Source organism: Chelonia mydas, chromosome 1 (assembly GCF_015237465.2).
Source record: "Chelonia mydas isolate rCheMyd1 chromosome 1, rCheMyd1.pri.v2, whole genome shotgun sequence".
Lineage (NCBI taxonomy): Eukaryota > Metazoa > Chordata > Testudines > Cheloniidae > Chelonia > Chelonia mydas.
Window position 1 is genome coordinate 109,157,029 of NC_057849.1, and position 23,458 is coordinate 109,180,486.

At 41.9% G+C, this 23,458-nt stretch overlaps 1 protein-coding gene and 1 long non-coding RNA gene across 3 annotated transcripts in view; one reads left to right on the plus strand and one right to left on the minus strand.

Annotated features, from left to right (window-relative positions):
* The window catches only part of LAMP1 (lysosomal associated membrane protein 1), a 32,174-nt gene that overhangs the window by 2,716 nt on the left and 6,000 nt on the right, over positions 1–23,458 (plus strand). For both annotated transcript variants that reach the window (XM_037897187.2, XM_037897193.1), the window contains exons 2-5: positions 14,389–14,507; positions 18,069–18,288; positions 18,415–18,573; positions 22,251–22,462. In XM_037897187.2, the coding sequence (XP_037753115.1) occupies positions 14,389–14,507; positions 18,069–18,288; positions 18,415–18,573; positions 22,251–22,462 (710 nt within the window). The remainder of the gene's footprint in view (positions 1–14,388; positions 14,508–18,068; positions 18,289–18,414; positions 18,574–22,250; positions 22,463–23,458) is intronic.
* Positions 1,811–11,211, minus strand: LOC119566096. Its single transcript, XR_005225125.2, has 3 exons — positions 3,657–11,211; positions 2,954–3,048; positions 1,811–1,921 (listed from the first exon to the last, which is right to left on the minus strand). It is a non-coding gene; the product is annotated as an uncharacterized LOC119566096 (long non-coding RNA).

The following is a 23,458-nucleotide window of genomic DNA, read 5'->3' on the forward strand; positions in this document are numbered from 1 at the left end:
TGCTGTTCTTGACATAAAGATCCTGTATAGTTTACAACATCCCCTAATATATCAAATCCTGATGAGCCATTCAGAGTGGACTTCTATAGTTTTTCTGGCTTCTGAAGAAACAGGGTTCTGGGACAATGCACAGTGAAAACTCTTGAAGGTGTAATAAAGTGCAGATGCTAAGTGGATCCTGTAATCCTCCTCGTCCAACTGAGATGTGCTTCCTAGATTTCTGTTCAAAGGCATGTGAGTTGTGGAGTTAAGGGTTTGACCTTTGACCAAATGGCCTTACTAAATTTTCATGGGATGCATGGCATTGGTTACAAGTAGCGCTATATGGTCTGCTGGTGAGCTAACTTGGTAAAAACTGTTTTGATTGAGATGCTAATGCCAGGAGCTGAAACTAAACCACTGAGGGCATGTCTACCTGGCATGTTGGAGTAAGCCATCCAACCCAGGTCAACAGACCAGTGTTAATGGGGCTTGCTCTAGAGCTTTACACTACGTCTCTTGCCCTGAAGCTTAGGGGTAGGGTTGGGCTTAAGAGCCTCAGCCCCAGCTGCAACTTGAAAGTACTGTCTGTGTGGCTGGTTTTAGAGCGCTACCCTGATCTCTCGACCCAGGTATGACCCGAGATGCCTCAGGTAGCCCACAATGAAAATGCCAAGGTCAGGGCACGCTGCTAAAAGGAGAGCAGATTCTGCCAAAACTGGTGGTTAACACTGTAGCTAGTCACGAACCAGCCACAAACTGCTCCTGACCCCCCATGCTGTATTATCAAGAAACAAAGCAAAATAAATCACCAGCCCCCTTTATTGCATTCTGGTTATCAATATCCAGTCTTCCAACAGTGGCCAATGCCAGGTGCCCCAGAGGGAATGAACAGAACAGGTAATCATCAAATGATCCATCCCCTGTCACCCATTCCCAACTTCTGGCAAACAGAGGCTAGGGACACAGCCATTGATGGACCTATCCTCCATGAATTTATCTAGTTCTTTTTTGAACCCTGTTATAGTCTTGGCCTTCACAACATCATAATAGATGTCCAGTAAGGTGAGGAGTTATTTAAAACTCTACTTACTACACAAAATGTTCTTCTTATCCCCAAAGGGCCATCCACATTACCAGATCAGTACTAGTCTGGATCTTACCCAAAATATGCTGCCAGCCAATCCTTTGGTATCTAAAATTAAAGGTTTTATTATAAAACAAAGAGAAGAGAGTTGTTAAATGGTCAAAACAACAGGGTGGATTTGATTTAAATCACTAGTAAGGAAGACTCAATTTAATCATGGATTTCTACATAAAAGTGCATTCTTGTTGGTTGTTATAACCTTAATACACATTCTTCACAACTCAGGTGTAGGTTTAATTTTTAGAAGCTACACACTATAAATTTTTTAAGTGATTTATTTTGACAACTTTTTAGATGAGTTTTACAGCTATATCAGAAAATGAATGATTGTTTTGTTATTTCATTTATCAGAGGTAATTGGAGCAGATATTTATGAAGTCATTGGGAGGTGAACTATCTCCAATTCAACAGGTTAATCATAAATATTTGGAGGATTTTTCTTGCCATTCTATATGAGGAGGAGAACATCACCAGACAGACATTTAAATTTTTATTTAACTAAAACAACATTATGTATTGTGGATTTTTTTCTTCAACAGCAAACATAGAATTTAATAAAGCAAGCATATGAATTTTTGAATTTAGTTAAACATTCAGGTTTTTTAAAATCAGGTTTGTTTTTGTAAAAATTGTTTTAACTAAAATAATGAAATATTAACACCCCTTCCCCCCCCCCCCAAAAAAAAAAAAAAATTAACTCAACTATGTCAGCCACATCAACACGAGAAACTTAAAATGTTGGCTTCTGCAGCTAACTCAGTCGTCTTCATCTTCATTTTCCTGTTTGTTCATAATCTGGAAAAGAAAAGCAAGCTTTCCTGCTTTTTCAGGTCCCACATGATTTCTCAATTTGGAATGAATTAGTCCAAAGGAAGAAAATATTCTTTCTACACCGGCAGAAAAAGCTACTGCAGTTAAGAGTGAGATTATCACTTCAACCGTCTCTGAATCCAAGTGCTTAAGTGACTTCCACCAGTCACTGGTGTTGCCTTTCTTTAAAGCATCATCAGCAAACATATATTTCTTGAATGGTTCTTATTCCCAAACTGGGTCTCTTTTACGGCCTGCTGCCATTATAGGTTTTCTGTTCTAGCGAACGAATCGTATGGTAGATCTCAAATTAATAAAGGCTACACTCAGAAAGACCTCAGGACTTCTGGAATATGCTGCTCAAACAGTTTCACTTCTGTTTCTACTGCCTGTCCTTCCCTTCTCACATTTATTGCCAGACTTCTTCTCCTTGTCCAGATCTATTCCACCCCCAACAATCTTCTGTTCATTGAACTTTTGGAAACTTTGCATTTTTAGAGAGAGATAAGGGATTGACTCTGTGTACACAAATTTGCAGAGGGACAATAGGGTGCGGTCTCTTATTTCTCACCTCTATATATTTTAAAAACATTTTTGATGTTAACTATGATATCTCTGAAGACACAAATCCACAGTTTGAGAACTGCAAAACAAAGCACCTCTGATGGTATCTTCTAGACTGAGCACTGAGTCCCATTTGGTAGATAGATTAACCTAAATCTATACAGAAGCCCCTGGAATCCCATAAGATTTGGATACCTAATCCATGAACTATTAGGTTTTGTAAATGTGTTCTTTCTTAAACATTACCTAAATATATTCTCTCTTACTATAGAATTAGAATTTATAATCCCTATTTCATGATGAGATATCTTTTGAGCTATAATGTATCTTAATTAAAACTATCTTAAGATCAGTTTTTTCCTCAAAGCATTTTATCTAAAAAAATCCAATTTACATTTTTATTTTTTTAAATCATTGATTTTTATCCACCCTGCAAAGCAGTCAAATACGTACATACGACATCAGAGTTCGTAGCAGCACTGGTGAGTTTGCTGGCTCTTTGAAACACATCCACATGGATCAGGTTTCAGAGTAACAGCCGTGTTAGTCTGTATCCGTAAAAAGAAAAGGAGTACTTATGGCACCTTAGAGACTAACCAATTTATTTGAGCATGAGCTTTCCTGAGCTACAGCTTGGGTCTGTCAGTCCTTTGTTAAAGCTTCAGTTTGTAGAGAAGTTACTCCAGAGGGGAGAAGCAGGATAGAACACACAATGGAGAAGATGCAGCTGCTTGTTTTTTATATCCTTGCCATGTGGCTTATACATTGTCCCAAACACAAGCTCACATGGGCATGGAAAAGCATTTGGAGTCCATGTCTACAGACATGTCCCTACATGTTGTCCTGCTGACGCGTAGGTGTAACCCCTGCCTTTTTTCAATGAGCTCATTGTACAGCTGATTGTCCTTCATGGGCCATTAAGCAGGCTAGATACTGCTGATGTCAATCTGTCTGGGAGCGTCCCCCAGAAACACAGCACAAGTTTGATGTACAAATATACCACACATAATCAGGTTTATATGTATTGAGTTATGAATATCCTATTTAGCCAAGCATAACTTTTCCAGTGATGCCTTACATGGCATATCTTGTAAGATTCATTGCAATTTCATTGCAATTTTGTAATACTGATAGCAATAATGTTATAAATGGTCACCTATATTCCATACAGTGTCACACTGGGTTTGGAGGCTTGCTGTAAAATGCTGCATAGATGTACCCTGAAAAGACACAATGCATAAAATTGTAGAAAAGTTACCTTGCTAGAGAGGCAGCTAGCATTTTTTTTCAGCTAAGCTATATGCCCATATTTTGATGGGATTATGGCTGTTTCTGGTACTAAAGATGCACGCTTTTCCAGTAGCCATTTTCATTTTAACTACTGTCAGCTGTATTTTTTCCTACCAGGTCACATATAATTATTTTTAAATGATCAGTAGATTCAGAGATGGGTGTCGTGATCAATTCTGCTTAAGCATGTAAAAGAGTCCACTGCCAACCATAAAACCACAAAGCTTAGTACCACTTTTAAAACCTATCTGAATGCTTCATTGCACTATCTTTATACTGATTTGTACGTGTATTTCAAACGACTCTTTTATTCATTTGGTGAGACTTTGGTGTGCCAAACATGATATTTATACCATACATTTTTTGTGCTTTTGCTTAGTACCTTGGAGGCATGTCTATAGTTGAAATAGCCTTGGTTGTGGTGTGGATCACAAGCTGAGGATAATTGTATTTTTATTTTTTTCTCCTTTGCTCAGCTTTTCTACTTTTCATTGGCAATGAATAATGTAGTACCAGGTAGTACGGACAGCCAAATTTTTAATGAAAATGTAACAAGTGTAGTAGCACTCCATCCCTTTGATCCTAGAACATATATCATATTTGCAGCTGAAACATTCCACAATCTGTTTCAGAGTAGCAGCCTGGACAAGAGTATCCGCAAAAAGAAAAGGAGGACTTGTGGCACCTTAAAGACTAACAAATTTATTTGTGCCACAAGTACTCCTTTTCTTATTCCACAATCAGTAATGCATAAGAAACAGACAGTCTTTGGCATTCAGGCTTGGGCGTGGCAATCTGCATTTTCATCAAGTGGAAGAAAAATAATTAAGGGTATTAAAATTCAGTTCATTTCTAGGTTGGTCAGATGGCCCTTTCTAAACAGCCATCTTGAAAAGAGCGCTTACACGGGAAGTGAACTGCAAATATGTTCTGTGTGGGAAGGCATGCACAATTTCTGTATGAAGGCTGAAGGTGCACCAGGTTGTTGTGTTTAGATTAGAATGTGAAGATGGTTCACTGAACCAGTTTGGTCTGCACCTCTTCTGTTATCTGTTTTTTCTGAGGAGGCGTTTCTGTTGAGTTCATTATCAGCCCTGAGTCTGAGGGTATTCCCCCACCCCATCCCAAAGAAACAATGTGTTTGTGGGCTATCAACCGGACAAACATTTTTCATTTTTCTGCTCTTTTAGAGAATCCTGGTTTAAACTCTTGAATCGAAACTTTTTAAGTTTTTGATACCAAATGGAACTTGATGTAACTTCACAATGACTTGTCAGACCACACAGGCAGCTGCTAAATAGCCTTTTTCTTGTTTTATTTAAGCTGGAAATGTTGAGTGAGACATTATAGCAGACTTTGACCTTGTCTTTATAGTGAACTTGAGAGCTAAGAATCTACGTAAATATTTTCCCCCATAACTGATCTGAAACATTTATTACACTAACATGCTTGAAAATCACGAGTCAAAATTAAAAATGGAATCCTTTGTAAAACTTGCGCTGCATGTTGCTATTCCGCATGAATTCTGCCCTGCCTCTGTGGCGAGACTACATTTCTTTAGCTCTATATGGAATATGATGTAGCCCTTTCTGCTTTTTTACCTTTTGGCTAATAGTTTGGTTACCTTAGGGTAAAACACTTTTTTGGAGAGTATTTACGCTAGCCTTTACAAACCTGTTAACTACCGAGAGCTAATTGGCTATCAGTTAGACTTCCACCATGAGTTAATATAGACTGCTAATTATTGGTATCTTTATCTAACATGACTGTGAAAAGTATAGCATAAAAAAACCCTACATTCAATATTCTGTTCACATTTAATATATGCTGTATCACTTCAAATTGAGTTTGGAAGACCAAATACCTATTCGCATCAGTATACCACTTAGGATTTCACAGTTACTCATCCTTCCTCAGGAGGGAAGCCTGACCAGGCTGGGTGCTGCCAGGACAAATTCTCTTGACAGATTCTCTTGTCCTCCTGGAATAAGGGGAGTCTTTCAGAGTGGGGTTTTTTAAAACTTCCTCTGACTCTTTAGGTTCATCTACAGCAGAGAGGAAAAAAGATGTTGCCGCAGCTGCAATGACTGCAAACTACTTCTGTGTCTGAACAAAGCTTGCACCTGCACTGGCCCACTGCATTCACTGTAATGCCAGTGTGGGCTGGAACAGGTGTTGCAGCTGCACCGGTGCAGCTGGTCTCTCCCTCCCACTCCCTGTTCTAATTGGGTCCGAAGGCAGTTGATGTGGGTCTACTCTTGGCTCTACCGTTGCTGTTCCCTGCTGTCCTTCTTGTGTTCTCCTCCTCTCCCCCCCCCCCCAAAAAAAAAAAAAAGGTGGAGAGAGTTAGATTCATAACTTCATGTATACTTGTATTGATTCTAACTTACATGTCAGAAAACATCAAACCTAACCGGGAACTGTGCTGTTCTCATCTCCTGAGAAACAGGAGAGTTAACAAATGCACATTAAAACCTGCTTAAAATAAACCTTGCTGTTTGATGTCCCATGATCCAGGTACTGCTGTTCTCTCACATAGCTCTCTTCTCTCTCCTCAATCCTCTAACAAAGGGCTTGTACTGGATGTGCCCCTGGGATGCTATTATGGGGGAGGGATTTGGAGGACCTGGAATGAATTCCTCTAGGGGGAGCTCTTCTCTCAACTCTGGTCTGGACCACTCCCCTGTCTGGATGTAGGAGGGAACGTTAAAGAAGCTGTTAATTCAGCTGTAAAACAGGGCCCTAGGCTGCAGGCTCTAGTCAGCCATTGAAGTGACTGTGGATTGCAGGCTCTAACCGACAACCGGAAGTACAATAAGACAAACACCTGAAATATTTAAACAAAAATCAAACCAAATTCCTTATCTCCTTGGAGCACTGTTCTACCAGTAAGCACCACACCACTTGGGGATATGCCGATGGACCACAGTCTGTCTGGCAGAAGGTGCAGGGTACTTCCTGCTATGCTCAAGCCGTAGTATCTGCATACACAGCTCTTGCACGGTGGAAAACAAATGTTAACAGATCAAAATAACATACTGCCAATTATCCACCAGCTCCAGAGAGCTGTACAGAAGTTATAGGACAGGCACCAACTTGCACAGGTTGTGTTGTGGCAAGTATTGTGTGTGCAGTGCCTTCATTTGCACACAGACTGGGTTTATGGTTATGGCATGCTGAACCATTGCAAGGTCATAGTATTCTGGCAATGTTTAGCTACGCTACTCTGAAATAGTGCCTTTTTCCATAGCATAAAGACCTTAAGTGACACCTGTAACAGGACTTTCATACTGTAGTGAAACAGATTACAATGTGAGTTTTGAGTTGAGGTGGATTCTGGTGGCTAATCCCCTTCCTCCCCCACATAAAACTATTAGGGGGAAACCTCAGCTGTGCAGACTATGTGAATTCAAGATAAACAAAACTACATTTCATTAACTCTAGTTGTTTTTTTAAAAACTAATCTGCTGGCTTGAGATCTCTAGAATCATGGAACAACCTTAATAATGAAACTGCAGCAGCAGAGTAAATCATTAACTCCTGCAGGCAGCAATCTGGACAGTTTTCTTTGGGAACAGATACACGATCCAGACCTCAAGATACTTTTGAACTGACCCTGGAATCTTTATTTTCTCCGGAGTCCGATCCTTGACCGTCTGGAGTCCGGACCATGACAAAAAAATAATTGACTACCTATGGCATACACTGTAAACAACTGAAAACATGTTTCAACAAACATTTCCGTTTCAGTAAGCGCTAAACACTAGGTTTTTTTTCTCACTTAAAAAACCTGTTCTCTGTCAGAGGCAGGATATTGAATTTAGTGCACCCAATCTGGAAGGGTAAATCCTATGTTACTTACATCTATAAAAGGTTGTAATATTTGAAGCTTTCTCTGAGGGTGGAGAAAAGGGCAATCCTGACATTCTGTTTTAGCATCAAGGGAAAGATACTTAGCAGTGAGAAGTTACACAACTAATATTGTTTCTCCTAGTGAATTGCCTGGTGGTCTGTGAGTCTCCACGTGATTATTTTGTATTTAACAGGGAACTGAAATGGTAACTAGTAACATAATACTCCACCATTGTGTTAACTTGGAGTCATAGCATAACAAAGGCAGTTCTGGAAATAAAGGCTCCTTTAGTAAGAGATTCAACATACACATGGAAACAAAGACTTCAGGTAGAAATATAAGTTGTACTGCTTTATTCAGATAGGCAACTGTTCAACAGGTAAAGATTCACAACTGGGCCTTCAGAAAATCATTCGTATTTATCACTTGCATGTTTACCTGCATTAAGTTACAATTTCTTGAGTATTGTATTTATCTAGCTGTGGTGTAAACCAGTCTTTAAAATTACAATATCTTTGAATTCATTTTACATTTCTCAAAGCTGTTATCCACCTTGCTCTGTACAGTAGTAGCGGTGCAATGAAAAATATTTCCCATGGAAATATTGGCCTCTCTTCGCTTTCTGTGATAGTGATAAGGTTTCTCTTAAACACTAGTCTCTAGAGCTATTTAATTATATACCCTGAAAGTAACCACCAACTTTATGGAACAATGCTCTATTAGTTACAAATTGCAGCAGTCTTATTTGGAGGTGTCAGCTATTAAACTGACAGTCAGAAGGTCACATCACCAATTGCTTAAAGTAAACAGGAAAAATTAAAGGTCTGCTGAATTAGCCTGTACTACAGTAAGCACAAGCAGTGCTGTAATTGTATAGTATTCCTTAGTGAGATATGTTAAGTAAGGCTCAGTTCTATTATAGAACTTCTTCCTAGCACTGACTCATTGTAGTACCTTGGTGTGGGTGTGGATGTGCGGTCCCTTCTTTGGCATTCTGACAGTTTATAAATTCTCTTACATCTTGTAGATGGGCTGAGACTGTCTCATGTTCGAAGCCGTTACAATCTGTACTGAAACTGTCCCCACAAAATCCACAAACAGCTTCTTCCTTGCAGACTCAAGGGGCTTGAGGCTGCCTTATTTTGGTTTCCTTGACTGTTTGTTTTTTCCTAACTCCCCTCCTTTCTGACTTGTCCTTTTGGCGTGTTTTGTGTTCGCCTGCCACTGATCATCTTATACATCACTCTGCCCCTTCAGTGACCTAATCAGCTCCCATAGTCTTGAGCTTACACTGTCTACCCTCAACCTACTTCTGACTTCTTCCCCATGTCTATGCTTGCATATCCTTCTGGATGTCCTGTTAATTCCCTAAATTAAACCCAACAAAAGCTGAACTGTACTTTCCCACCTAAATTAGCTTGCCTCCTCACTTCATCGATAACTCCACTGTCTTCTGTCAGTCTCGTAATGCTGGAGTTACTCTTTCCCTCTCAGTAAATCTAGTCACTTCCTAACACTTCCCATGGGTTCTCGCTGGTTAAAATGCTGATTCATGCCATGGCATGAACTCTTACAGGGGCTACAGTAAACTGCTCTTCTGCAACTTCCTCCTCCTACCTTGACATCACCTAGCAACTAAAACAATCCTCTTGCCACTTTTTAGCAGTTGAGCCTCCTCCTTTTGGCCTCTCATTCCTCTTTGCTTAAAGATCAGTATCCTCATCTTTGCTAAGGTTCCACTCCTGTCTTGTCTTCCACTCTTGGTTCTGAACTTTCACCTTTTGGGGCTCTCTCCTTTCATTGTTGCTTCCTTCATCTTCAACTCTGACATTCATGCCTCTCTTCACATTGCTCTCCTTTGGCCTGGAATGACATCCATCCAGTGTGCCAAGCCTTCTCTCTCCCTGCAATCTCATATCAAACCCCATTGCTTTCCACTGCTGGCTTCTGTTTCTGTGCCACCTGATCTTAATTCTAATAGCATCATGTTTGTTTAAAGGCTAGAATTCCAGCAGTCTGACTGTGCATCTCAGTGGCACCTAAATATACTGTAGATTGTCAACCCATAATTCTTCACTCTTTTCATTTGTAGCTCTCAAAGCCCTTTCCAAGTATGGGCAAACCCCAGTATCCCTGTTTTACAGATGGGCAACCTGAGGCATAATTTAAATATAGTGCTGGATCCTCGGCTAATGTAAACCTGAGCTGTTTCAGAGCGTTCAATGGAGCCACATAGAATTGGTCAACTTTTTCCCCCAAAATGCAGCTTTTTGACTAAAACTTTCATGGAAAAGCCTCCAATTTGGTCAAATCTTCCTGATTTTATTGAAAAACTGAATGTTCATTGGTTTAAAAACTCCTAGTTTTTGGGAGCCAAAAAAAATGTTTATGAAAATCAAGTAGTCCCTGGTTATGGCTTTCATTGGAAAAATGTTTCTCCCCCAAAGTTCCCTGTAAAGACACACACAATCCTATGGAAAAATTGGCACTTCTTAACCAGCTGCAGAGCTGCCCTGAATTCTACCAGCTAAGGATCTGGCTTTTAATATTATAAAACCCTGGGTTCTCTCTGGCAAGCTGGACCTAAATCCTGTGGCAAGACTCCTTGCTCTCTTTTAGCGCTCCCATGTAGAAAACTGAAATATCTGACAGATTCCAATTTTTTTTTTAATGGAAGCTTTTTAATTCAAGTGTGGAAACAATCCAGTATTCCTGGTTTTTAGTCAGCTTATTTGAAGCAGCCCCCAGCTTTTCAACACGTTTAACTACGAGGAGAAAAAAATCTGGTGCACAAACCTGCATCCTGGCTATTAGGGAAAGCTGGATTTGGATAGCTGGCTCTTTTGGTATTTAGGAAAGTGGTGAAGCAGTTTAGTTTTTTGGTACCCAGGAAGCTTTTGATACTGGAGGAGGGAATGGATTCCGTGTTGACTGGGTCAGAAGTGACTAAAACTCTGAAGCTGGAATTCATATGCCTCGCTCTGACTTCTTTCATAGAAACATCTGGCCACACCCCAAAATTTATGAACAAGCCCACTAGCTGGATGTTTCTGCTACAATCAGCAGTTGACTAGTTAATTGGTCGTCTGGCTTCAGTGTTAAGGGCTACATCCATTCCCATTTCAGAATATCTGCAATGTTGGGGAGATAATGTTGCAAATGTTACTCCTGAGGAAATTCTGTGCCACTGTGCATACAGAATTTGCGCAGAAATTAATATTGTGGATGCAGAATTTCCTTTTTCTCCCACCAAAAAGGGCTACAGAGCTGCTGGCCGCCACTAGGGGCTGCTGGACCCAGCTCGCAAATAGAAGACACAGCTGGAGGGTTCCTGGGAGCTGCAGTTCCTCACATGCCCTGAAGGAAGGAGGCAGCATGCAGGAAACTTAGTACAAACCCAGGACACAGCATCAGGCTGTTAGGAGGTGTGGGTGACTGGGCTGAGGGAGGCCCCGTGGATGGGCTCTGGGGGATATAGGGTGCAGGTTTCTGGGCAGGGGGAGGCCTGGTGGCAGTGCTTTGGGGGAGGAAGGGGCATGGGGGGGGGTGATCCCCACAGTTGGGCTGTGGTGGGGAGGGGGTGTGGGTGTCTAGGCTCTGGGGGGTACAGGGTGTGAGTGTCTAGGCTGTGGTGGGCCCTGCAGCTGGGCTCTGGGGTAGGAAGAGGTACAAGTGTCTGGGCTGGGGGTTAGGGAGTACAGGTATGTGCCCACCCCCCCCTCCCCATGGGGCTCTGAGGGGGAGGAGGCAGAGAAACAGATTTCTTTAATGCTCTACCCCTGGAGGAATTTTTTTGTCTATATTGTTAGACATAGTTGCTGACAGATATTTTGAAATAAATTATGTAATCATGCCAGTTTCAATTATTTTGGTAGTGTTTTGACAAAATATGCAGAATTATAAAACACGCACAGAATTTTTAAATTTTTTAGGTTCCGAATTCCCCCAGGAGTAAAGTGTGAGCCCAGTGCAGTGCTACTGTCAAAATCACAAGGGTTTAGGTACTACCTCAAAGTGTGTTTTGTGATGATCCCTGATTGTGGAATCATGGAATAATGGAGATCCTGAAATATAAACACAGCTTACAAAATTCTACAAAAACTATCAATATTCGGTGTGATCAAAAGGCAACTAAACAGTGTCCTTCACCCTGCTAATCCTGACTGTGTGCCAAGTCATGTTGATGACACTTGCAAAATAGTCATACTGGTGAGATGGAATCAGATTGCTGCTTGGCTGTGTGTAGGTGCCTGGCTTTATCCCCACAACTCTTTCCCATCATGTATGGGGAAGGAGAATGACAGATTGTTTTTTGTCAAGGGCTGTTGGGTTGGGAAATTGAGAATGAGGGGATTCTTCCCGAGTAGTGTGAGGGAAGGGAGGTGTCATTCCTATCCTCCTGCTCTTTTACTAACTAACCAACAACTCTTACCCATTTTAGCAGTGACTTTTGTGTGTGTCAGCTGCTCCAGTGCTCCAGGTGAGGGCCAGACTGACATGTATTGGGGAAAAATATTTGTTTCCACTACTAAAGGCAATGGAATGGGAAACTGACCATTGGTAGCTTAAAAAGGCATTCTGTGCTAAGATAATGGGAGAGATGGCTTCCACATGGAAGATTTAAAGTAGGGCTGTCAAGTGATTAAAAAAATTAATCGTCATTAATTATGCGATTAATTGCACAGTTAAACAATAGAATACCATTTATTTAAAGAAATGTATTTTTTCTACATTTTCAAATATATTGATTTCAGTTACAACACAATACCAAGTGTACAGTGCTCACTTTATATTTTTGATTATAAGTATTTGCACTGTAAAACAGCAAAATAAATATTATTTTTCAGTTCACCTAATACAAGTACTGTAATGTAATCTCTTTATCATGAAAGTTGAACTTACAAATGTAGAATTGTATAAAACAAAACACTGTTTTATTTTTGAATTCAATATAAAACTTTAGAGCCTGCAAGTCCGCCCAGTCCTATTTCTTGTTCAGCCAATCGCTCAGACAGATAATTTGTTTTCACTTTCAGCAGCATTATCTCCTGCAAATGCAAAACAGGCATTTGTATGACATTGTTGTAGCCTGTATTGCAAGATATTTACATGCCAGATGCGCTAAAGATTCATATGTCCCTTCATGCTTCAACCACCATTCCAGAGGACATGCATCCATGCTGATGACAGGTTCTGCTGAACAACGATCCAAAGCAGAGCGGACGGATGCATGTTCATTTTCATCATCTGAGTCAGATGCCATCAGCAGATGGTTGATTTTCTTTTTTGGTGGTTCGGGTTCTGTAGTTTCCGCATCAGAGTGTTGCTCTTTTAAGACTTCTGAAAGCTCCACACTCATCCCTCTCAGATTTTGGAAGGCACTTCAGATTCTTAAACCTTGGGTTGAGTGCTGTAGCCAGCTTTAGAAATCTGATATTCAAGCTGCCTTTGTGTTTTGTCAAATCTGCTGTGAAAGTGTTCTTAAATCAAACATGTGCTAGGTCCTCATCCTAGACTACCATAACACATACTACATGGCAGAATGCAGGTAAAACCATAGAGCAGGAGACGTGCAATTCTCCTCCAAGGAGCTGAGTCACAAATTTTAATTAACGCATGTTTTTAAACAAGCATCATCAGCATGGAAGCATGTCCTCTGGAATGGTGGTTGAAGCGGCATATGAATGTTTAGCAGCATAGCATATCTGGCACGTAAATACCTTGCAGTGATGGCTACAAAAGTGCCATGTGAATACCTTTTCTCACTTTCAGGTGACGTAAATAAGAAGAGGGCAGCATTATCTCCCATAAATGTAAAGAAACTTGTTAAGCCACTTGCTAAGAAAAACAAGAAGTAGGACTATGTGGACTTGTAGTCTCTAAAGTTTTACATTGTTTTGTTATTGATTGCAGTTATGTAACAACAACAAAAAAATCTACATTTGTAAGTTGGACTTTCACGATAAAGAGATTGCACTACAGTATTTGTATGAGGTTAATTGAAAAATACTATTTCTTTTGTCATTTTTACAATGCAAATATTTGTAATCAAAAGTAATATAAAGTGAGCACTGTACACTTTGTATTCTGTGTTGTAATTGAAATCAATATATTTCAAAATGTAGGAAAAACATCCAAAAACATTTAATTTCAATTGGTATTCTATTAACAGCACAATTAAAATTGCGATTTATAATGATTAATTTTTTTGAGTTAATCACGTGAGTTAACTGCGATTAATCAACGGCCCTCATTTAAAGTATTTTCTTCCCCTGAAAGTACAGAAGTACTAACTAGTGTCTTCAGGACACACCCACAGATCTCTCTGCAGATAGAGATTAAACTGTTTTCATCATAGACTCTCAGGACTGTACCTTGTCACTTCAAGACTTGTATCTAAAGGTTTTCTTGCACCAGCTGGAGATTGTATGTGCTGGCCCTTCTCTTGGGGTCTAAAGTGAGGAGTGTATGGGTATGTCTATACGTACAGTGCTGCAGTCGCATAGCCAATACAGCTGTGCTGTTGAAGCATGTGGTGAAGGTGCGCTATGCTGATGGGCCCGTCAGCCTAAAAATACCACCTCCACAAGCGGCAGGAGCCGTGTCTGCGGGAGGAGCTCTCCCACTGATGTGAGCGACATTGTTGGTGTAACTTTCAAAACCTTGAGTGACACAAGTTTTGTTGACATAGCCTATGTTTCTTCAAGTAGCACTTTGTTTGAAACTAACTTGCCACTTTTAACAGTGTTTTTACAGATGTCCTCTTCAGCATTTGAAGTGAAAGATCAGAGTGGTAAAGTCTGCATAATAGCTAATCTGTCAGTGTCCTTCTCAGTGGAATACACCACCAAGAGCAGTCAACAGGTAGGAGCAGTAGCTCAATGTTTACTTCTAATTTGCATTTTAAACAGGCAGACTGATGTTAGTGCAGGTGGGTTCTGTTAGGAGTTAGATCAGACATTAAGCCAGAAAAGCTGCTTGCGCAAACAATGCTCTTTAAATCTTTTATTTCTCCTGGCTTCTGGAATAATGGCTCTCTGACACTTTATTTCCTGAGTAGACTTTGGGAAGAACTAATAGTACGAAGACTGCGAGATGCTGCATGAACTTGAGTGATTTAATTTGTCAGTTTGGGGTCCTAACATCAATACTAGAAACTGTTGCATTTTGCTGCTGCTGAAGGGTGCATTTAATACTTCAGATTACATCATACACCAGGCCAGTGGTCCCCAAACTGTGGGGCATGCCCCTCTAGGGGCGTGGAGGAATGTTCAGGGGAGGGGGGGAATGCAGCAGGGCCCAGGCTAGACCCCACCGGCACTGCCCAGCTCTGGTCCCAGCCCCGGCTTCTGGGCGGGGGCATGGACAGGGATAAGGGGCGGTGGGGGTGCAGTGTGAAAAGTTGGGGGACCACTGCACTAACCATGAGCAGCAACGCTTAGTTTGCCTTACTTCTGTGTAGACAGTCTCTCAAATCCTGCAGATATTGCTGCTGGCTCCTTTTCTTAAATTGTGACCTTCAGTTCAGTGGACAGCATGCCCTTCATACTGTGATTCTCCTGCTTTGTGTATGCACTTAATCCACTTTTATGCCAAGAAAAATTTTAGATCTTATGGACCGCTTCAGGAGAATTCTCTAGACGTCTGTCTGCCAGTTGTATAGCTGGACTCTACTTGAGTGTGTTTGTTTGGTTTTTTTTCATGAGAGCTCCAGTGTATTGGGACAATTGCTGAAGCTGTTAGGTTTGCCTATCCAGTTTGTAGCTCAGTTATTAGGTCAACAAATGATATGTGCTCATTAAATACCCATTTGAATATTTTAATTTCCACTGCTTTTAGTGTTCAGATGTGGTGGTCTTCCTTTGGAGACAGCATGATACAGCTAGAGTTGCCACCTACCCAGGTTTTCCCAGCATTGTCCCTTTTTTGGTATCCGTCCCAGGAAATCTGTAAAGGTGCTCAGTGTACACTGCAAGCTGTCTAGTCTTTGGGGCTCAGGATCATCCCAGATGTCTGTTTTTTGTATCTCAGAGGTGACAGCCCTAGGTCCAGTGGACAGGGCACTGGGTGGGGAGTTCAGACCTGGGTTCTATTGGCTCTTCTCTGCTACTGATCTGCTGTGGCCTTCAAATAATTTTTGCCTCTGTGCCTTAGTGTCCTCATCCGTAAAATGAGGATGATACTTACTTTAGCCCTTATATCTTAGGAGCTCTCAAAGCATTTTACAGAGGAAAGGAACTATTGCCCAAGCCAGTTTTTTCCATATATAAAGCAACATCTATAACACTGCATTGTCTGCATTATGCCAGTTTCAGTACAGCACTGCCAATTGAATCTGCTTATTTCAGTTGAAATGAAGAGCTCTTCAGAAGCAGCTGCAAACTGTGTTTCTGTAAGATTGTTTTGCTTCCCTTCTTCTGAAACTTGGAACACTCACCTTCAAGCATACTATACCTTAGCTTAGTTCATATGTCTCATAAATATACTATCCCTAAAGCTGAGAATAGGTAGCTTTAGCAATTTAAAACCTTTTTGCATGACTTCTGCAAAAAAGTCTTCAGCAGTCTCAGTGAGGAGTTTGTTGGTTCAGAGTCTGTCCACGTTCTTCATACATTCCAGTGTACTTTATTTGAAATGTTGCTTTAGTTCTAGAATTGAAAGATAGTTAACTTGTCTGCAAATGAACTGCTGTTAGTTACTTTGTGCTTCACTTGACTTGATCCAGATTTTACACTAGCAAATTAATTATTCCTAAGGTGCTGCAATGATCATGGCAGATAAAGTGATAAATAGAAGTTCAGATCTTGAATTATTTAATTTTTATAGAGAAAACAGTCTAATAAAATCTCCATAGCAATAAATAGTCCATTAAATCCAAGTCCATTTTAAACACAACGTCTTTTAAAACCATGGCAGTTAAAGTTGTAATCCTTGGCACTGCTGTTGCAAGTTGTAGGGGTGTATAATGGGTAAGATCTTGTCTACCCTTCTCTACCTGCCTTCCAGGATATCGCCCCAAATTCACTGCATATCCTAAGGCTAGGAATCATGCTAAAAATCTTTCTCAATCATTCAATTGAATAAATTGCACCTGCCACAGGTGAAGAGAACTGGGAAGTGCTATATACTTCAGCACTGAAAACTAAAAGGGAATCCTTATGCTGATTGGCAGGATGTCTGTGTTTGGGCTGCCTGTTGGTTGCCACTTAATCAGTCTGGAAAAGAGTTAAAAGGTGAGAGTAGATAAATCTCTAGGCATACACTTTGAGGAGGAATGCAAAATGACATCCCTAGTAAGGGGAGAGAGAACTGCACAATGGGCAGAAATTACTGGATTGTGCAATATGGTTGAAAGAAACAGAAGAGAGAATGAAAGTAAAACTGGAGATGACTTCCTGTTGTGTGAATGCTCTTCCTCAGTCTCTTACAAGTTTCATTATATTCTAGGGAAGTGGTGAGCACAGACAAGATGGAGCCAAATGTCTGCTTATACATGTGTATAAGTGCCCTTTTGAGCAGCTAGCTTCCCTATCAATCTGTAATCTCTCGAGCTTCATGCCTTATTAGTAGACAGTACTTTCGAATGTCAAGCTCTGGCCTAGCAAGATTCCCTTTTATGGCATGTATGAGGAGTGAGCTGTGGAGGGCCCTAACATTCTGAACTATTTCAAAATTGCACCCGGGTTAAGTTTGGCATACGCTAACATTCAAAGGAAGCTGCTTTCTTAACTCAAGCCAACTGGCCCTTATAAAAGATCAACTACACAGTGTTTCTCAATGACGGGGCTATGGATTGGCACTAGGCCCTGAGATCTCCCTGACCGTTTAAGAAGGCAGCAAGCTGGCCCCTGGTATCAAAAAAGGTTGAGAAATATTAGTACAGCTTGTTCACTTCCCAGTGCTTGCTTTTGCCTTCAGTGCCGATGTAAAACCTTGTCATAGCTCCTCCTATTGCTCCTTTTCAGAAGTTAAGTAAAATAAGATTAGTAAGAATCATAGACCAGCAAGAGTTGTGCAAGCTGTACTGCTTAATTTAGTCCTTGTTACCCAGATATCGTAAAACACCAGAGAACAAAGCTTAAATTCTCCAAACTTCCACTGAGTTCCTGTACCTCCGCTTCTTTAGTTCAGGAAGTTGGGTACAATCCGACTCATGGTGCTAGTGTGGAGGAGATTGGGAGCACGGGGTGGGGGGGGGTTGTTTCCTTAATTGTTCATGGAGCAAAATGCTATTAAAAAAATTTTAAACCTCAAACACTGAAGTATTTTTTGAGGGTTAAGTACTTGAATGCTGAGAATGTTCACCCTGTGGTAATGGACTCTGGCTGTGAGCGCTGGAGTAATTGCATAGGATAGCTGGAAAGTAACAGTAGGGAAGGCATTTACTAATCCCATTTAAAACTCTCTTGATTTTACCCACTTTAGTTGGCAGCAAATTTCACACTTACACAGAATGCTGAAGTACTGGCAAACAAAAGCAGTTGTGGTAAAGAGAATGTATCAGCTCCTGTACTGGCGATTGGATTTGGAGCGGGACATTTGTTACAAATGAATTTCACAAAGGCCTCAAAGCTGTACAGCGTTGACAAGCTAATGTTCCTTTACAATTTGTCCGATACAACGGTGTTCCCCAACTCAACTGGAGGTGAAGTAAAAATTTTCTTGGCTTTCTGTTGTTGTTATACATGTGGAATAGCACTTTTTTATTTTTCTGTACCGTGTTGTCTGGAGACGTACTAATCTTTGCACAACTGTAAATTTTTTGTTACAGAAACAAAGGAGGTTTCGCAAAAACCTAATATTCGGGCAGACTTGGACACAAGATATAGATGTTTCAGTACCAACCAGATTAATATGTTGAATGTGATCATAACTCTTAGCAATGTTACGCTTCAAGCATATCTTGTGAATCATACCTTAAGCAGAAATGGTAAGTATCTCTGGTTTATTGAGAGAATATACTGAGACAAGCAAACCTCCTTTGTTGTTTCCACTAGGTCTGTGGAGGCCTGCCTGAGTAGGTAATCAGAAATAGAAATATCCTTTCACCTCGAGATGACGTCTGTTCAGTGCCAGCATAGGCTGGACATGAAAGCCACCATCTGACAGCTGTATAGTGAACTCATGTGGCTTCAGTTCAGGCACACATTGGCAGCCTTGGTACAAGCCAAGGATTGTATCTGCCTGGACATCGTAAGTATTACAGAAGGGTCCCTGAAGCATATTAGTGGTGCGATATAGGAGGCAGTGGCGGCGGCTGCTGCCTGTTCTGCACCGGATAAACAGGACCAGCCATCAAGAGGGTGAAATCCCACTCCCACGGATGTTGATAGCAAAACTCTCTCTTCAGTCGGGTCTGGATTTCACTCTAGCTGTCGAGTACGTTCCATGAACATTACATTTAAAAAGTTACTGTTGTTGCTTTCAGTATGAATGCTCCCTATCCGGACATCCTCAGCTGGGTCCAGCATAGTCCATGGAAAACTGGGAAGGAATTTAGAGGGGAGATGACTGTACTTCCCCATACAGCAACATCTTTCTAGTGCAGGAGACTAGTCTGCAGTGACAGGGCTGGCGAATGTCTGTCTCCAAAGCCCTCTTTGTCAATGGGAATTTCTGAACGGGTGCTGAATGAGGCTCGTCCTTGTGCAAATACAAGTGTAGACTGTTCTTCACTGGTTCAGCTACGTCTGTATTCATTCTTGTCAGTGTGCAATTCTGATCGTGTAGTCACAAGTTAGACCGGAGATCCTCACTGTGTTGGTCCCCTCCCAAGAGTATCTTGGGATTTACTTAGTTATATATTCCTGGCTCTTCTTTCAGATGGGGAAAGTGGGAGCTGCTGCTGCTGCAGAAAGGGAGACCTGACTCTTACCTGCTGGTGGCAAATTGCCTACTTTCCTGAAGATAGATGTGCAGGAAGTTTACCTGTTCAGTTTTTGCCTTGGCCTAAGATGATACTGAAGGATCCAAGCTCATATTCAATATTGGCCTCTGGTGACCAGACAACTTGGCATGCTTGCTTTAAAAAGGTGGCTAGTTGTTATGGGGAACCATCTTTATAAATCGCTGAAAATAACACACATCTGTACTGTATTTGGGACTTATTCCCACTTGCAAATGGGATCCTTCCTTCTACTGCGATACACAAGCTAATCAATTTCCCCAAACATACTAAAGGCCTCAATATATAGGGCTGTGTAGCTGCTGTAACTATAGGAAGATCTTCCGTGTGGCACCATGTAAACCTACTGAATAGCACTCTGGCTCGTCCTTAAGCTCAGACGGGGGAATGATCTCATAGGCCAGGGTGTTAGCTCAGAGAGCAGAGCCAAACAGGGCTTCCATGCAGCATCTACACCAAGTCCACTGTGGACAGGAAAGGCAGGCTGGTCCGGTCTCCCACTGGGATGTAAGCTCCTTGGCACACCTTACCCTGAAATGGGCAGGAGATGCCAAAGAGCATATGGGGCTCTGTGTTACTGTGTGTGCTTTGAGGGTTTAATTAGCTTGAAGTTTAAGTACAACCCTTCTTGACCTGCAGCCCACAATAAAACTTCTGGAGACTGGAATTGTGCAGCATGTTTATTTAAAACTACTGCTAAGGAGTTAAGTAACCAAAAACTACATACATAGCATGGAGACTAAACTCTACGAGTGGTTCCTCAGACACAGCAGCCAGATCTGCACTACAGTGTTTGCTGCGTGGTCTCTTTTATCCACATTAAAGTGTCACATTTACTATTTTTAAGGGTAGTGTTCTTGGAGTGGGACATAATCATGGCTCAAAGCTTAGGGTCCTATCCCACGGGGATTTCCTTTCCCTGACTTGCGTGGCTGGTTTAGAAAAGGAGCAGAATGCAAGGGCCTTGGGTGAAGAGTTGCTAAAACAAGTCAGGAACTTGTGTTAGGAGACCCCTGGCATCTCTTGGCAAACAATAGGGATGGGGAGTCTGTGGGGTCACTGCTCCCCTATGACAACTTTTCTTTCCCATTTACCACCTGGATCCTGGCTTTGAACTGGACAAGAACAGAAGCGAGGCCGGCAAGCTGAAAGTGCATAAAACAAAAATTGTTCCCTTCAGAGAAGTGGTGGGGGGTGGCTACTAATGCAAACAGGTCTGATTAGGAATTGACCGAGGGAATGAACCTCACAGGCTGTGCCTGTGCTAGGGGGCCAAGGTGTATTTTGGACAACCATTAGAAGGAGCAACGCAGAGCAGCCTGTGAACAAGCTCTGTAAGAAGTTAGATCAGGGGTGGGCAAACTTTTTGGCCCGAGGGCCACCTCGGGGAATAGAAATTGTATGGTGGACCATGAACACTCACAAAATTGGGTTTGGGGTGTGGGCTCTGGGATGGGGCTGGGGATGAGAGGTTTGGGGTGCAGGAGGGTGCTCCGGGCTGGGAGGGGGATCAGGGGTGCGGGAAGGTATGCAGGTTCTGGTTGGGGGTGCAGGCTCTGGGGTGGGACTGGGGATGAGAGGTTTGGGGTGGGGGAAGGTGCTCTGGGCTGGGATTGAGGGGTTTGGAGAGTGGGTGGGGGATCAAGGCTGGAGTTGGGGCGTGGGGAGAGGCTCAGGGATGCAGGCTCTGAGCTGCATTTACCTCAAGCAGCTCCTGGAAGCAGTGGTATGTCCCTTCTCTGGTTCCTATGTGGAGGTGCGGCCAGGCAGCTCTGCGTGCTGCCCCATCCGCAGGCACAGCTCCTGCAGCTCTCATTGGAGCTCCCAGGGGGCCACTGGTGCACACAGGAGCCGGAGCGGGGCCATGCTGTGGCTTCCAGGAGCCATGTGGAGCAGCCCCTGACCCTGCGCCCAGGCTGGAGCGGGGCCGAGCCACGTGGTGCGGCCCCAGACCCCTCTCCCTGGTGGGGGCTCACAAAACAGCTCGCGGGCTAGATGCAGGCCGTCGTTTGCCCACCTTTGAGCTGGATACTAGTAGTGATGCCATGGAAATGCTCGGGAACGCCACTGGTGCTAAGCAAGTCCCCAGCTGCCAGTCATTCAGTAAGACCCTCAGTCCCAGAATTGTACTGTACTAGAAAATGGCTTTCAAGGAGAACACAAGGACCAGCTTCTGCTTTCCAGTGTGCTGGCAGCCAACAGACTAGGGTTGCAACATGAGCCTAGCTATGTATATGCCAGCAGAGGGAGCTAGCTGCATCATGATAAATCAGAGATATGTGTAAATATTCTTGATTTGATGAAAATAAGTAAATGTCAAACTAATGGATGGATAGCTTCTATTTCACCATAAACTGCTGTTCTGCTAAAACTAATAGAGTAGGGATGTGTCATCTTGATACCTGAAATAGAATGGGTTTTGAGAAACCTCCTTTTGTGCTAGGCACAAGGCATTATGGAAGAAAGTGAAGCTGACCAGTTCTGTATTGAATCTAACCAGTAAAAAGTAAAAGATTCTTGAATTTTTCAGTTGGTGGGAATAGGTATTAAGACTAAAACTCCTTAAAATAAGGGGATGTTCATTCTCTCCTCTCCCTTAAAGATAAATTAGTCTTAAAATCTTTCTGTTGTGTGAATGACTGACTTCCTTGTAATTTTGTGCAGTTGTACTTGATGATCACCTTGTACTCCTTTCGTTCCAGAAACTCTGTGTGATGCAGATAAGACACCCACTACTCCTGCAGCCACTACAACAACAAGAAGCCAGGCACCAACAACAACAAGCCAGGCACCAACCTCGCCTCCACAAAATCCAGGGACTGGGAAATATAATGTGACTGGTACAAATGGGACCTGTGTACTTGCTCATATGGGGCTGCAGCTTAATGTCACGTATCTAAGAAAAGATGGAAAGGTATATCTTGTTTGATTTGTACACTAAAACCTTACACAGAGAACTAGTGAAAATATTGCTTCCCTATGCTTCGTAGACTGGACTGAATGTTAATAGTACTCAATTATGGTTCTCCAGTTGAATTGTTTAACATTTTAACTTGATAGAGTGAATATTCAGACAATACAGAATTAGTGTAAACTTGCTATAAATAGTGTGTTCCTGATGTACTGGGAGCTGCCCTGGATAAGACACTTAAATATGTCTCCATTACATAGCAGGACTCTACAACCTGAATATTGAAATCCAACTAAAATATATTTGTTCAAGCCATAGAAACAGTTGAAAACATCAAAAGGAGAATCTGGAAAATGAAGATGTTACTTAAATGTGTTTGCCTCATTTAGACACACAAATTAGTGTTTGAAAATGAGGCATCTGAATCTGAACAAACTTTCAAATTCTGTGCAGACAATTGACAGTCCTTTGATACTATGCTCTTGCAATTTGCTGAGTTTCACAGTCTGTAATTTCTAGTTTCACACAGTTTCAGCCAGTGTCAAAGGCCAATACACGTGAATTTTGAGGGCGCAGAACTGGTTCATAGACAAACTTAGTAGTCTTCCCTGTAACTGTATTTTTGCAACAGAATCTATTGGCTCTTTTCAGTCTGCCTCCTGCCTACTCTTGCTTCCTGGCTCCCTTGGCTCTATACTTTTGCTGCAAAGCTCAGCTCACCAGCTTTGGTGTCAAGCCTGTACCTTCCTACACACATACTTAGTTCATTAACAGGTCTGCTGGAGGGGAATAATTGGGAATCCCACTCTGGTAGATTGGGCTCTTCCCTGGCAAACCACAGTAAGGCTTACTGGACAGACCAAAAGCTCCCATCCTTAGGGGACTTTGGTTGCAAGTTCCGTTTTGCTGGTCCATGATTTGGATGCAAGTCAAAGGAGATGATTGCAGTCGAACTTTGGATACCGTGAGGTCCAGAAGGTAAGACAGGTGAACTGCTTT